This window comes from Astatotilapia calliptera, chromosome 2 (genome assembly GCF_964374335.1).
Source record: "Astatotilapia calliptera chromosome 2, fAstCal68.1, whole genome shotgun sequence".
NCBI classification, from domain to species: domain Eukaryota; kingdom Metazoa; phylum Chordata; class Actinopteri; order Cichliformes; family Cichlidae; genus Astatotilapia; species Astatotilapia calliptera.
The window spans coordinates 20,705,108-20,721,668 of record NC_137423.1 but is presented as its reverse complement, the minus strand read 5'-3'; the positions used below and the strand labels follow the sequence as shown (position 1 = coordinate 20,721,668).

The following is a 16,561-nucleotide window of genomic DNA, read 5'->3' as shown; positions in this document are numbered from 1 at the left end:
ACATCAGCACACGTCTGAACATTAATGTAAGTGTCCACTGCAGATGCTGATTTCCAAGAATCCTCGAAAACCAGATCATTACAGTGTTTTTGAAGCATCCTTCTCAAATGTTGAATTTTCCATTACATAATACAAGATACAGTATGAATTTAAGTGCACAAACTTGCAGTAGGTCATGGGCATCGGCTTGGAAAGGCCAGAAATGTGTCCCTAAGCCCTGGAGGCAGTGAGAAATAGTCATAGATATAAGCAGATGAATAAAATGAAATAAGTGTCAAAGAATTACTCTAACCTCCTAAATGGGGCAAGATAAATTGGCCTGATAGCAGTTGGCATGTGCAGCATGCAGCTGACACATATATAAACCCACAAAGCTTCATGCTCACATTGCATCACTGAGTTTGTCTATCCCCATACGTTAGTCTGCCTCCCTGCTCATTTAGGTAACTTATCTGATGCAGGCAAAAATAAAACCAAACAGCTGGTAAAATCTAAACAGCATGCAGCCTTAGCTGGCATGAAACGTAATAAAGAAAAATTCTTTATGAACAATTCTTCCAGCAGGACCTGTCATATCTCTTATGAGAAATGTCACAGTTATTAAATAATAATAATGTACCTCACTATGTGCTTTCAGAATAATGAAATGACATGTTTTGCATATTTTTACACGAGCTGTAGCCTCATCCTCTTTTAGGAAACTGTGTTAAATTAGTGACACAAAACAACATATTTAAAGTGAGGAAACCGAGCCTGTTGCAGAGGAGAAAACAAAGTCTGTTGTATAAATGTGTAAACCAGGAATGTCCAACTCTTTTTACATCGTGGGCCACATAAAGCCCATTTTGACCTTTATTGTCCCAGAGCAGTGAAACTACATGATGTTACTTACAGCAAACGTTCTGGTAATTTTTTTTGTTTTGCTCCTGTGGACTCACTGTTATTTGATTGTTTATATATTAGCTAATTAACTAAATCTCACCATTTATATTTAAAAAAAAATCCCTTGCAACAGTGGTAGGTCTCAATTTTCCTTTACACGTCGTTCATTCTAACTTCAGTCAAGCTGGAATTCTCTGATATTCTTCATAAACTGTGTTGTGTTAGCAATAGGTTTCTTTTTCAGAACTTACTTTACGTTTCCTTGAAATATTTGAAAACTTCACAGTAAGCTTTGTATTTACTTTCATCCATAGAGAAAACCTGAGCTGTCTTATGGTATATGTGGAGAAATGATCTCTCAGGCAGGGTTATAGAGGAACGGTGTAATGACTCAGCATCTGTCTGGAGACACCAAAGAGCCTGTTAGGAAAAAAAACCTGGCGTTAGCATGTCTTCTCTGCCACATAGCTGCTTCTGTGAGAGTGACAAAGGCAGAGAGGAATGAGCAATGCACCCAAATTTATTCCAATTTCAGGTTGCAGTTTGAAGAACTGGCCAGGGACAATGAAGTCGAGGTTATAGGACTACTAACTCATTTTTATTATATGTGATTTTTTTCAGTTTATCAGTGGGCACTGTCTGTGTCAAGAAGTGAATAAATAAAAATGAAAGTACATGCGCGCTTTTATCAGGATAGCTCCCACAGTGGACAGGTCCTTTACATCAACCCATAATACTGCATTCTGTTCTCCTCGGCTGAGCATGCTGCAATAAATGCTTCTACGCAAGATGTCTCCTGAATGCTCTTTCTGCATGAGTGAGCCTGCTTTTACCACAACAATATAGTAGTATATCTTATACAGGCCATCCCTGATTATGGCCACAGTCAGACCACTCTCACACGAGGCTGTCTCACGTCTGCTCGATCAGAATCTGGGGGAAATAATCAAAGCTGTTTTACCTTTCTGTCTACACTGTGTAACCAGGATATACGAGAACGCCTTTGGCCAACCCTCATTTATTTTTATGCTTTGCTAGAAAAATTTGCAAATAGATGCAGAGATTTACTGAAACATGTAAAAATATAGTTAAATACATTATATAAGCCAACAAGAGTTTTTCAGTTTTATCAATATTTTAAGTTATGACCAATTTTGTGAACATTAGATGGATCAACTGAAGTGCCAGATGAATCTCTCAGGTCCTGTGTCGGGTCTTTGCTGGATTCATTCTTATTTCTAAAGGACATGACCATCAGATGTTGTTCGTGAACTGTAGACAGTTTCTCTTTTGTCCAGTTTCATTAATTTTGTAATTACACACTGCACATCATAAAGACATGTTTCTAGCTAATAGCTCTTTGGTAATCATCTTGTTGATCCAAAACATAATATTTTATGTCAGACTGTGTTATCTTTGGAAATTTTCAAAGTTTCAACTGAAGAATTATTTTTCTAACAGGATGCTAATAACAAATTATCTAAATGTACAACCTAAAATTGGTTCTCTGACAGAGTGATTGGTTGTATGTTATGTGTAGACAAAACATTGGTTCATCCCTTAAGTTACCTTTTTATGCTTGAATTATTCATAGGATAGTGTTAAAAGGCTTAGCAAACAAATATCAAGTGCAGGAACTGGACTGAAAATGACAGTGAAAACAGCCAGTATACAAAGAAAGTCAGATTCCTTTGATGACTACTCTAATGTGTATCGGGGAACGCGAAATATCTTACCAATGTGCACCAAACTTCATTTACTGTGAGCTAATTAAAAAAAAGCATCATAATGTTTTGGGAAAGTATAGATAGTTTTGAAAGAAATCTTTAGCCATGGCTCTGTAAGTTTAATACAGTGATAAAATACTCACTAGCATCATTTTTAACATCCTTCTTCTTGTATGTTTTATTTGGGTTTCAGACAACACATCAAAAATATGAATTTTTAACTTCCTTTGTTTAACATATGTTGAGGTCTTGCAACACAGATATGACTCTTTTTCTTCAAGCTGGAGTAAAAGGCTCGTATCTGATTTCACCTTTAAACTCTGTTTGTCACAACCTAAGATATGGTCCAATGTGACAATTCAACAAGGGGGTGCAATAGAAACTAACCCGTTCAACAACACCAAACACAAGAAATGTAGTACTGCCTGTTCAGCCCTACACTGCAAGAGGAAGCTGTGCATCTGAACTATAGCAAGAAGTGCGAGTTGAGAAGGACACTGAATTTGGTTCTGGGATTCAAAATATGAGTAAAATGGAGCAGTAAGTGTTCTAGACTGTTTCCTTCGTGTGTATACGAGTGTCAGAATGCAAATAATATCACAATGTACGAAGCAAATCAAGGCGCACGTTTAAGAATGTGTGCTAGGACAAAAGTAGCACAGTGTGTCGCTCATAAAGACCGACTGCACATGGTACATGACACAACAGCAAAACACAAGCAGGACTGCAACCCTCCTCCCAAAACACTCGCTCACACACACACACACACACACACACACACACACACACACACACACACACACACACACACACACACACACACACACACACACACACACACACACACACACATAACAAAAGCGCAGATGGAAGTAAGCTTAAAGACATAACAGCACGGAGCAGATGTTTCTTCTGAGTGAAAGTTAAGTCAAAAGCCACTGAAGCTTTAAATATTCAAAGTTTAATGCAAATATACAAAATGATACCAGGAATGTACCCCGTTGTTTTAGCGTAGATCTGAAATGTGCATTCAAAGAAACTTTAAAAGTGCTGTAGTAATGATGAATGATGTATTGCTGAGTCGAGGGATCTGTCAAAGTAATGGATGCTCTGGAGTCACTGAGGGATCCATTGTATATTAAAAGGAAGCAGAGTACATATTCTGACCATATTTTAAGTCCACTTGCTTTCTCTGATGGTAGTCAGCTGACCTCTAATCCATGGAACAGTAATTCATCAATTCTACAATTCTTAAAAAAAAAATGCAATAGAAAATATGTCCAGCAGAATACCAAATACTATGTATTCCTGACCCAACTGGCACACGGTGCCTTTCCAGTCACATGCTGGCACTGCAAAGCAGTAGCTGGCAAAGCTTTAGTGATATATATCCCTGCCCGTCCCATCCGTTATATTCTCTACAACCAAATTCAATAGTCCATATTGCTTTTGATTATTTCTCACCACTGTTGCTCATTTAATGTGTGATGCTCTACCACGCTCAGTTCTAGTAACAATTAAGTTTAACATCCAGGCATCCATGAAAACAGAATTTATTAAATTTAACGGAGTTAGACGTTAGCAGGAAGTTAGCTCGCTAGTTTCCACCTAAACATAATATAGCATGTTCTGACTGAGAGATTTCTGAATGGAATTCAAACGTACAGCTCTGCTATCACTTCCAACATTTGTAGGGTTACTGAAGTTGGGCTAGCTGGTATATAATGATGTGCTACGTGATCACTAGCGACACAGCTATGTCAGCACTACATAAACACATTGAAGCTGGAGGATGAACCCTCATCTTTTTACTCGATAAAAGTCAACGTGAGGGTTCCTGATGGTTAGGGACAAATGCAATCAATGGCAGGATGCTGTAAACGGACCAAATTCAGTCAGGAGAACATATTCAGGATGATACACTTAACAAATCGGCTGTATACTTGTTAGAGGTTGGAAAATGATTGTGATACCCAGTAGCTGCATTCTTGGTTCTTGTCCATTCTCTCATTGCAGTCCTTCCAGGCAGAAGTCTTCTTGACAGAATTTGATGCATATTCTTAACTCTATATGCCCAGGCCTTTAGATCTAGAGGCCTAACCCTAAAGCCTAGAGGCTAACTGGTGATTGCCAGACAGCCACTGGTCACAAGGGAAAAATGAGTGAATGTTGTGAGTGGATGCTGGAGGTTGTTGGCAGTGTTTCAGTTGCTAAAGCCCTAGCCAAGTACACCTGCGGTCAGTCAGTGACTCTCTTGTAATTACAAATCAGTTTATTTCCTGACCCATTGACAAGTACTTTCTGGGGGTCCATGGCTGCCATTGCCCCTAGTTGTAGTGAAACTATGAAAAGAGCAATGCAAACCTGAAATGGAGACCCTTGCCTTCAAAGTAAAAGGTGTGTCCTTTAAACTATGTTGGTTTCAGAGTAAGGCGCCATTTTTATGAACATTCTCCTTTTCCAGTTTGTGTTGCACTTTTTCAGTTTTCCCGTTGCTCAGCAGTTAGTGCGTGGTCTTCTATGGAAAATACAGGCAACCACAGCAATGTGTTAGCAAAGCAATAACAGAATAACAGTTTTAAGTGCAGTATCCTCAACAACAGCAACCTCTAGAAATCAAGTGCCAACTGCTTGGCAATACACCAAAAGCAACCGAACGTTGCCAGTGGACTAGTGACCAGTCTCTTGGACTGTATCCCATCTCCATCCATTCATTATGTCCTACCTGTGACTTTGAGTTGCGTTGTCCTTCGCACCAATCTGGATCCATACTGCAATTCACAGGTGTAATTTCCCCCGTCTCCCTCCTCTATCTCAGGTATCCAAATATGTGTGGTATTAACAATGATGGAGCTTCTCCATTCAACCAGCTCACACTCCTAACAGGAGACATAGGCAGAATAGATCAGTCGCAACCTTAAACAGAAGACTCATAAAAACTTCTCTGTGTTCAAGCCATACCTTGTACCAGGTCATCTGCGGTTGTTTATATGGAGCCAAATAGTCTTCTATATCAGGACAGTGGATCATTTTGCTGTGGGTTATCTCAGCTTTCTCCAGATGGCGGATTTTGCTACTGAAGCATTTTCCCTCGTCGCTCTCTTCCACGGTCATCGACATGGACACTTTCATGCAGTATGTGGAGTTCCTAAACAGATTAAAAATATACATAAAAAAGTATTCTGTATCACTGCATGTTGACATCTTTCTCGGAGTTGTTGAGAAAAGAAACCACTTGACATCACAAATATAACCCATCTATGCAGTTGTTTCTAAGCCAATTCAAGCACCCTGAAATCAATCTGAGTGGGTTTGTTTTTAGCTGGTTTGTTTATCCATTCAAAAGTTAGCTACAACAGTGACATGAGTTATTCAACCATTTGTTCAACACCGAGACTCAAACTGTCAAAGTCTTATAATCTGTGTCAAACAGAGCTATTTTCTGGTGAAAATGCAGGGTGGACCCTTTGGCTCTGTTCTGGTTATTTCTGGTGAAATTATAGGCCCATTGACATCCCAGCTTTTCACTGACACCATTCAAGGAACTGGCAATAAATAAGAGGTTTTACAAACGCCATCATAAACAAAAGATTTCATAAAAAGCATTGCTGTACATTGGCTTCATTCTTGCAGATCGCAGTGAGCAAAGATAACTGTACTTGAGAACTGGTGCTCTAAAAATAAAATACACTTTGATTGAAATCAAACATTTTAAAGGAAAGAAATTAGAAAAATTTGACATAATTATATACACCAATTATGAGATTAAACTGTTAGGATCCATCCTTGACAACAAAGGGTAAATAGTAATGTTTAGTGCTGAATGACAAATAGAGTCACTAAGAAATAAAGTATCAGTCTTTGTGGTTACTGGCATTCTACTGTCAACCAAGGAGCAAAACAAGCGAACTGCAACAGCTTTGCTTTTAAAGAAAACTGTCACGTCAGTCACTTCACACAACAACTGATGAGTAGCACAGAGACAGAGCTGCATTTAGAGCCCACAAGTGGATTATTGTTCAGAGGCCTGAAGCAGCACGATATTCACACCTGTAGCTGTTCTCCACATTAATATTTCAATAAGGTACGATAAGTGACCAGAGCCTGTGATATATGATGATTATGTTGAATTTCCTTCTCCTGACATGGCATTTTACATGACTAATGAGTTTGAATTACATAAATCCTTTTTTAAAAAATTATTATTAACAAATAGCCCATAATACCACTGCACAGTGGACAAAACTGGCAATGAATATGTAAAAATGTACCACTGCGTGTATTTAGGAAACTGAATCAAAACTGACTGTTTGGGGTGTTTGTACAAAGATATTAATCGGATCCAGAGCACTCCTGCACATATTAACTTTTATCTTTATGGCAACAATATCAGGGAGCAGCCTCTCTAGAAGCAACATTTTGGTTAGCACGCAAAAGATGTTGTTTATAAAGCGAGCACAGAGAATAGCTATTAGCATTTAGCATTGCTGATACTCGTTTGGGGTTTTAAAACCTCGAATGCCTTCATTTCCAAAAGCAGCATGTTACTTGTTTCAATACAAAACACCTAAAGGACAAGTGAGGTCATACTGACACAGGCACAGAGACGAGTTGCTGACAATTTGGCACTGGTCATTTTTATAAGTATGATGTGATTAGTCGCTGGAGGTTGCTAGAAGCTAGTAGTTACTGTGAAATCAACTACTAAAGCCCTTTAATGTTGATCTAGAGAGTGAATTGTGTCAGCCTGATAAACACCGGTTGCTAGAGAAGAGTGTGCACTCTGTGACGTTCCAAAAGGTTAACAGTGTAAGAATAGTCACAGACAGTTATACAGTACTACACTAATAACCTCCTTGCAGTTGCTTTGGTTGTCACCAGATTGCCACAGTTTGCAAGTTAATGCCTTCGATGTAATCTCCGTTCACCTTCAAAGTAGAACTTGTGCTGGTACAACTAAAATTGACAGTCTACTAGTGCCTAAAGTAACTGTAAAGGAGTTTTAGAAGCAGGCTTTGTGGACATAGATAGTGCAAGCTTTATTAAAAAGCTGATAAACTAAAATCCAGATGGTCCACATTACTGAAGATTAAGATGAGAAACACTGAAGCACGTGGGAGGAAAATATACAATCTGCCAAGGACAAAGGGAAACGCAAGACTACACAGGGGCCTGGTTGGGTGGAGGTGAAAGCAGTAAAACACAGATGAAGCTAATAAGGACAGCAAACAATAACAAGGAGGGAAGGGAACTAAAACAAAAAGAAGATATGAGAAAACTAACTGTCAGAGTAAAACAGGAATTAACCAAAATAGAAGTAGGTTAGACAAAGAGATAAAGACCAGCGTTAGACTAGGATGTAAGATACAGGGGGACACAAAAGTAAGAGGAAGGGAAGAAGAGAATAACATTAGAAACAAGTGAAAAGTAATAGAAGCCAGAGGGACTGCAAAAGCTTGCTGCGCTGCCCCAAAGGGATAAACCTCAGCCCACTTCGTACAGTAGTTTCTAGACACATAAAATGTTTCTCAGCTCAGTCCAGAAGCCCGTCCACTAAATAAGGTTTACCCCTGCCCTGCCTTTTTGCACCTGCTGCAATTAGCATGCAGCTCCCTGTCGCAGCAGATGTGCAAAAACAGAGCCGAAGCAATTACCTCGAAGACAGGTAGGCTCTGTGGACTGTGTTGATAAAATGTGTGTTGTTATTTGTGCTAGCGAGACATCGGAGGTTACAGCTCACAGTTACATGCTGCCGTCATAACGCCATGTGTGACAGCGTGTCCTTGAGCCAAATTTTTCTAATGAAACAAAACAAGCGAACTTTGAAGTTTTCTTTCATGTGCGTGATGCAACACGCTTTCAACATCGTTTTCGATTTGAAGTCTTAATATCTGCTCAAGGTGATTGTAATTGTTGGTGTGTGTGTGTGGTTTTGTGGTTGTGTGTGGGCAGACTTTGCTATGTGTGCTCTCCCAAGTTCACCTCCAAACACAAAACAGCGCATTGATCTCTTAGTCTTACTCCCTCATGCACATACCCTGCCCAACACACACACACACACACACACACACACACACACAGAGCATTGATGGGATAAGTGGTTTAGATCCACTTAGATGAGAGGTTAAGGGACAATGGGTGTGTGTGTGTGTGTGTGTGTGTGTGTGTCTGTCTGTCTTACAGGGGACCCTGGATTTTTGTCATTGACCTTACCAAGACCACTGAGCATTGAACTAGAGGCCTGGAAAGCTTTTTATCCATCCATCCCCCAGTTTTTTCTACTCCTCATCAATCTATCTCCAGCCTACAGCATCTTGTTTTCTCCTCCAGTGATTCGGTTACCTTATCCTATACGCTTCTCTGACTTTTCTGTCCCTCTCTGTCTTTTTCTCTCAATCAGATATAATTCAGTCTTTTACTAACCCTTCTTATTTTTTGGGATTTGTTTTCACGTTCATATTAGCTACTTAATCACCCTTTATGTATAAATAAAAAAAGACCAAATAGCTAAATAGAAAGAAAGATATGGACCGTATCAGCCCAAATGATTTCCACACCAGCACTGTGTCAACAGGTGCAAGACAGGAGCACGTCAGTAGGAGAGCAGCAGTAATCCCAGAGCTCCATATGTCCCTAAAAACGAATGCGTTTCCGGCAAGGCAAGCTCCAGGTCACCTGTATTTGAGCCCATAAATGACAGAAATAGACTTGAAGTGTAAACACATGTTTCAGACTGTCTTTACAGGAGTACAGCTTGAGAAAAATGTGAGCTGTTGACCAACTGTTTAGACAGCTGAACTGATTAAAGTGTTCTGTCAGATGGCCTTGAGACAACTTGCCTCTTTCACCTACCGGTAATCCCTTTTTCTATGTAAGCACTTTCTATCTGCCATTCATAATTTAATGATCTCCTGATATTAGAGGGTTAAAGTACACCAAAAAATCTTCTTTAATTTAAGTTAAATTAGTTTGTTTTTCCTAAAGAAGAAAGGACAACAGTTGCAACAGGTAAGACGTCTTTTTTTAGACCAATAACAAGAATGTGCTTATTCCATCCTAATCAATACGACATTTTTAGTAAAGGCAATGGGCTTTTTTACTGTACAATGTAGCTAAGCTATTCTTTATAATTACATTAACCCTCGTTAGCTGTTATTATGTTTAAAGTGGTATCAAAGCAGGTTGACTAAAGAGGCTACATCAGCTTTTTAAATACTTTTAGCCTAAATGTTTACAGTAAGTAGGTAAAGCTACTGTCAGTGAGTTCATTGTGTACCAGGTATTTTGCAGAAAAAAGGCAAGGTCTAACCAAAATGAAGAAATTACAGTTTTAGAGATGTGGGGTTAAAACTTCCGACAGAGGATAATCTGCCAAGAGTCAAAGAAGCAAAATACCGAGCTGGAAATGAGCATAACAGGTTCCCTTTAAAATACCCCCGTGCATTGTGGCTTAGAGTCATCAACACAAACGTTGATGTTGATGACTCTCAGTCACGATGCATAATGTTACTCAGTACATTTAAATATGATGTCATAGAGATCCCGAAAAGCGGGGCGAATATGGAGCTGGAATGTCACAGCACTGACATCAAAAAACACCTGTGTTGCCAGCTGCTGCTAGCAAAACGGCACTGTTTGCTGCCTTCTTGCATCATCGATAACTCTCTGTCGCTATGTCCCAGCTTGTGGTAGTGCGCACAAGCCGCAATCCTCATTTATTTTACATAATTGCACAACAAACGAGGATTGCGGCTCATGTGCACTACCAGGGCGACCGTGGTTCAGGGGGTTGGGAAGCTCATCTGTAACCGGAAGGTTGCCGGTTTGATTCCCAAGCTATCTCTGTCCTGGTCGTTGTCTCCTTGGGCAAGACACTTTACCCTACCGCCTACTGGTGTTGGCCAGAGGGGCCGATGGCAGCCTCGCTTCTGTCAGTCTTCCCCAGGGCAGCTGTGGCTACAACTGCGGTTTGTCTGCACCAGTGTGTGAATGAATAGTGGAATTGTAAAGCGCTTTGGGTGCCTAGAAAAGCGCTATATAAATGCAATCCATTATTACCACGGGCAATATCAATGTGTGGCAAAATACTTGAATTAAATATCTATATGTATATATATATTAGGGGTGCAACGATACACAAAATTCACGGTTCGGTTCGGTTCGATACTTTGGTGTCACGGTTCGATATTTTTTCGATACAAAAAAAAATGTTCATGCATTTTTAATTTGTCATTTATTAAAATTATAAATATATATTTTAACTCAAAAGTACAGTTTTTAAATTTAACCCTAACCCTTGTGCGTGTTTTTTATTTTGACAGCGAATGCGCACCTGCGGACCACTTATGTGCAGCCCTGGTTATTTAGCTCATCATATTGCAGCCACAGAAATTCTTTTGTCCATGAAACCATAAAGCTGCACTTTCTTTTTGCCTCATAGTCTGATTTGTCATAACTTCTCCGTTTTGTGGTAAGCTTTTCTTTGGCTGTCACTTCTTCACCCTGACCTGTCTTATTTGGCTCAGCAGAACTGAAATGCTTTTACACACTCACTCACATAAGCTCAGCAATTCTCTGCACGATCAACCTCTCACATGTTTAAGCTTGCTGCGGGAGATTTCACTTGTCATGTTTGCATAGTAAGCTAACGATTAATAAGACGATGTCAGAGGAATTGGTGCACAAATTATCATCACTCACAGATCAGTGCTGTCGCTCTCTATACACAGTTCGCACGATTGCAAAGTGAAAGCAAAAAAACAAGCGCAAATTCAAACGCGACTTCAATATGTCACATATTGACAGTGGCTCACAGATGCCAATGACATAATTACCCAGCTACATTTCCGAAAGAATGCAAAAGCATTGACATATATTTTTCCTACAATAGCCCGACGGGCAGGGAAGAGATAGATTTTGGTAGCCCGACTGAAAAAATCGCTAGCTCCGGGACGTCGGGCTAGCGATATTGCAAGCCCTGTATCTGATTGAGGAATCACTCATCTTTGGAAAAGAGAGTTTATTACAGAGAAATGGCTCTTTCCAAAATAAAAGCTATACTATCCGCTTCTTCTGGGCTATATTCTCAGCAGCATAAGGAGAATCATGTGCTAACAGCTGTATAAATGACTCGGCTAAAGTTAGTAGCATGCTTGCTTTTTTTTGTCTGCTTCCACTTGTCTTTGCACTACGATGATGTCGGCGTAAATGTGCAGTCATATTCGTTGTGTTCCCGCTAGTGCTTTCAGGTTAATCTCGTTGAAATTACCTTAACGCCACAACACGGCAAATCTCCGTTAACGAGCTACCGCCGATCGCTCTGTGCATGGGGCTAGACGGCCAACACGTTAACGAGCTAACTGCACTAACTGCGCTAACACACGCGGAGTAGTCGAACACAGATTCACTGAGCGCTCAACACAGACAGCATCGTCAGAAGGAAAATTGATAAAATAAATTACAAATGTTGTATTGTTCGATACATATGCGTACCGAACCGAAAGCACTGTATCGAACGGTTCAATATCGATACGAATATCGTTGCACCCCTAATATATATATATATATATATATATATATATATATATACACACACACACACACACACGCTCTTCCTCACATATATACTTTTATAAACACTTCCCACAAATTGATTTTATGTTAAAAACATGCTTTAACCTTGTAGCTTTGATGATTTGGTTCTATACATTCATGCCAGTAATGCATATTGGATTGAGATGAACTGAAGCAGAACTGTCCTCTCTCTCTCTTTGCTGTCTTTCCACATTTCCCTGTTTTTTGTTTTTCTATCGGGCTTTGTCAAAAGCTCTCCCCCATTCCCCTTTCAACCTGAACACTGGAAGCCTGGCACTAAACTGTGAAAACAACAACTATGTAAAGAAGAATGTATTATGCATATCGCACTGTAAACATGATGATTCAATTAGACCGCAATGCAAACGCTGTGTCAGAAGCATTTAGCACATGCTGTGCGCCTCTTATAAATGCAAATTGTTGGTACGTGTGTGGGTGTGTGTTCATATCTGGCGCTATGTGAATACATTTAAATTGCTTTGTTAGTAAAAATGCCCCTGAAGTTAAAGACATTTGTCTATTTAATGTGATACAAGTTAGAGTCGTACACATTTTTGGTTTGCTGTACCAACGAAAAAAAAAGTCACTGCAGCTGGAATTATGAAGTTATCATAATTAGATATTCAGGGGGTAGGTTTTTTTTTTCCATTGCCATTTACCTGCAGGGCAAATAAGTAATAACCAACCGTGAATATACTGTATTTGGGATTATTAGAGGAGAACGAACATGCTCTACTATATGAAATGAATATCCAACACGTTCAGGAAAACCTCATTATAATCCACATCTAATTAAAATGTGTCCATGGCCTTTGTTCAAGAAATTACAAGATGTCTAGGAAATTACAAATTAAAGCAGAAGGAGATGAAGCAGAAAAAAATAGAGAGATGAACCAAAAAAAGATAAAATAATAGCGTATATTCGTGAACAGGTATAGTCATTTCTTGTGTCAATTAATTGTATTCTTTCAAAAAGAATTCCAAGAACCTGGAAATCAAACATCCTTCAGATCAATTTAATACTTTTTCTTCCTAAATATACATACAGAACATAAGGGATATTATCAGCATCTGCTATTTGATTTTCCGGTTTCATCTGATTAAATTCTCAGTAATGATACTTTTACAAAGAAAAGACTACATCACTAGCTTCCCAGGAATGATCCGTTATTTCAGGTAATGGTAAAATAGTGTTATTGCCAAAATATCCAGTCTAGGACAAACTGTTCAAAGGCAGCTCCAAATTACCCAGATCGAAGAAGCCACACATATGCCTGCATTCTGTTTGAACATTGACATAAACTTTGCAAAGGTTTGCACATCACAGATCAGTGGCAAACAAAGCAAATCACCTAAAATTACTAAAACAAATTTCTTTATTAAGAATTTCCAGCAAATGTCATGCTACCAGTGTGTGAACATATCAGAACTTCATCCATTTTCTTAACTGGTTATCCAACGTGTGGTCACACAGGAATAAGGAAGACTGACCAGGAGGTCCAAACCCAAATCATCTTGCTGTAAGGTGAAAGTTCTTCTGCTTGAATGGTAAATGGACTCGTTCTTATATAGCGCTTTTCTACTCTGAGCACTCAAAGTGCTTTACACAACTCATTCATTCACCCAATCACACAAGCTATTTTTCTAAGTTTTTATTGTTATCTAACATTCATACACACATTCACACTCTGATGGATGCATCGGAGAGCAACCTTGGGGTTAGTATCTTGCCAAAGGATATTTGGCATGCAGACTGGAACAGACTAGGATTGAACCAACAACCTTCCAGTTAGTAGGTGACGTGCTCCACCTGAGCTACAGCCACCCCTGTTGTTTGACAGATGACACTCAAGCAAGCAAGCAATTTATGTTAGAAGTGGTTTAATAGAGAAGGCATCTTTCTGCTTCAGAGGCAGATAAATCTGACATTCGTCAGCATAGCAGTGGAAGGATATTCTATGCTTTCTGAGGATGGTTCCCAGGGGCTGTAGATATAATGAAAAAGAGCAGAGGCCCTAAAATTGAGCCCTGCAGGACCCCAAACTGAAAAGCGGCAGAGGAGGACTCATACCCTAAAAAAGTTAACACTAAAAGTTCTGTCAGAAACATAAGCTCTAAACCATTTCAAAGCAGTACCACGAATGCCTGCAAGATGGTGCAAGCGAGACAGTAAAATGTTATGGTCTACAAAAGCAGCTGTTAGGTCAAGGAGGACAAGAACAACATAATTACCATAATTACCACTCTCCATTTCCAGTTTGTGTTTCACTGTTTTAGTTTATTACAGTCAAGAGAATAGCTGGCAAGTGTTTGCAGAACAGTCAGTGTGTTCCTGGCAAACAACTAACCAAATCAGTCACAAGCAGGCTTTCACCACTGGCCAGAAATACATTTTTTAATGTATTTACAATTTTTTATCACATGACCAGTAGTTGATAGATAGATAGATCTCTCTTTCTTTTCTATCTAGCATTTCCTCCATAGCAGACCTTGCCATAGTGGGACAGAAAATATCCAAATAAATGCAAACACATTATAATAAAATATATTTCCTAGTGTACACTAAAGCTCTTTACCATTGTGTAGAAAGCTTCTTTCTACCCATTACACACACTAAATATTACTAAATAATTGATGTTAATGGCACATCTCAGCCCTATAGATAGCTGCTAATGTGAGTATGTGTCAAGAGTTAAGAACATTTCTGACTTTATTAAGGAGACAAGAAAATTGCTTTCAGACACAGAAATGAGAAAAGATTTTGAAACACTGAGTAACAGAGGCAATAGAGTGCTACAGATTAGATTCCAGAGATGGTATTTAAGGTTCATCTAGATCTTATTAGAGATATGTTTGCATTTCATAGCCTTAGGCCATTTCATTTTTATGAGATGTGCACATGCTCCAGGCCGACAAAGCAGCAATAAGACCACTGGTGTTTATTGGGACCATTTTCGGGAGGAGTGATCACGATGTTGGCAGCCCAATTTGTTTTTGACGTATTAACCATACCTGTGCTGTACGTGCTAGTCTCAGTGTGCAATTTGGCTATACTGACAGGTTTATTTTATCTAAACAAATAATCTAAACAAAAATCGCTCAATAATTTGATGTGTTTTTAGTACAGTTTGCATTGTACTGTAATCAGGATGAAGTGTAATTAAACAAACTGTCTGACAATGTCGCTGATATCTTGGAATACTTATTTTTTCATGAAGGTGCTGTTTTTCCACCATTTCCAGGCTTAACACTAAGGTGAATGGTCTGCTTTCGCAAAACATTTTTCTGCATTAATCAACAAACAGCTTTATAATTTTAGCGTCGTTATTTCCATATTTACACACTTGTATTTCCAGAGCTGTCATAAATAGTCCTGCTTGGCTGGATCAGAGTTTATACTCAGAGGCACTTTTATATGTGGATATGGACCAAAAGTTCAAACCATAGCTGATAAGCTTAACATTCAGCATGTAGCACCTTCCCATGTCATTCTCAGTAAGATGGCAGTTAAGTCTATTCAATTTTTAAAATAAAAGTTAAATATTTTTAACCACAAGTTTGGTCCTGTTGGAAATATACATCAGGAGGGCAGGAAACACATCATCTCATTATCTTTTTATAGAATATATCTCTGGGTGACTTTATGACATACATGCTTTAAACCGTGAAATGAAAGGTGACCTGTTCTGCTCTTTTCCAATGCCATACATTTTAATCTTGGATTAACAGTTCAAAATCCTTATTATCTATCTTACAGGAACCCAGGAGCACTGAAGTTCATCATTTGTCCGTAAAACACCCCCTCTTTCCCTCTTAAAGCCAAACACAATTTGTATATAGAAGGATGTGTTACAGCCATAGTTGTGTGTGGCTGTGATGGCCATATTAGGGGGTACCCACTCTCTTTGTTATTCCAACCAACAAAAAACCCACCTATATTCACGGATCTCATTATTTAAAACATTCGCTCCTGAACTTTTACACTGGATTCCTGACACACCGCCCAAGTGATCCGAGTCTCTGGAGTGCACTGTGGAGTATTTTACATGCTAGGTGGATGTGCAAACCACTACACTATGCAGCCACTATACAGCATGCATATGACAGATAATAAGGAAACACATAATAGGTCCCTTTAACTACAGTGTGTCCTTTGCTGCTCTGTGTAGGCCTTTTCGCAGCAAACATGGCTTACAAATAAATTAGGCTCGACCCGACAATTTAATGCCAGCAAAATCTGTCCAGCAAAGCTGCCTCTTGTCTTACTGGCAGTGAATGAGGTGAAAAAAGAGATTTCAAAGGTGAAAGGAAAGATTTGTGGCTGCCATTTTGCATCTAATGTGATTAGCCAACATTCA

The 16,561-nt window shown here is 39.1% G+C and overlaps 1 protein-coding gene across 4 annotated transcripts in view; it reads right to left on the bottom strand.

Moving 5' to 3' along the window:
• Positions 1 to 16,561, bottom strand: part of il1rapl2 (interleukin 1 receptor accessory protein-like 2) — a 486,207-nt gene that overhangs the window by 153,726 nt on the left and 315,920 nt on the right. For all 4 annotated transcript variants that reach the window (XM_026186343.2, XM_026186354.2, XM_026186326.2 and 1 more), the window contains exons 5-6: positions 5,571 to 5,757; positions 5,335 to 5,488 (exon numbers count right to left, since the gene is read on the bottom strand). In XM_026186343.2, the coding sequence (XP_026042128.1) occupies positions 5,335 to 5,488; positions 5,571 to 5,757 (341 nt within the window). The remainder of the gene's footprint in view (positions 1 to 5,334; positions 5,489 to 5,570; positions 5,758 to 16,561) is intronic.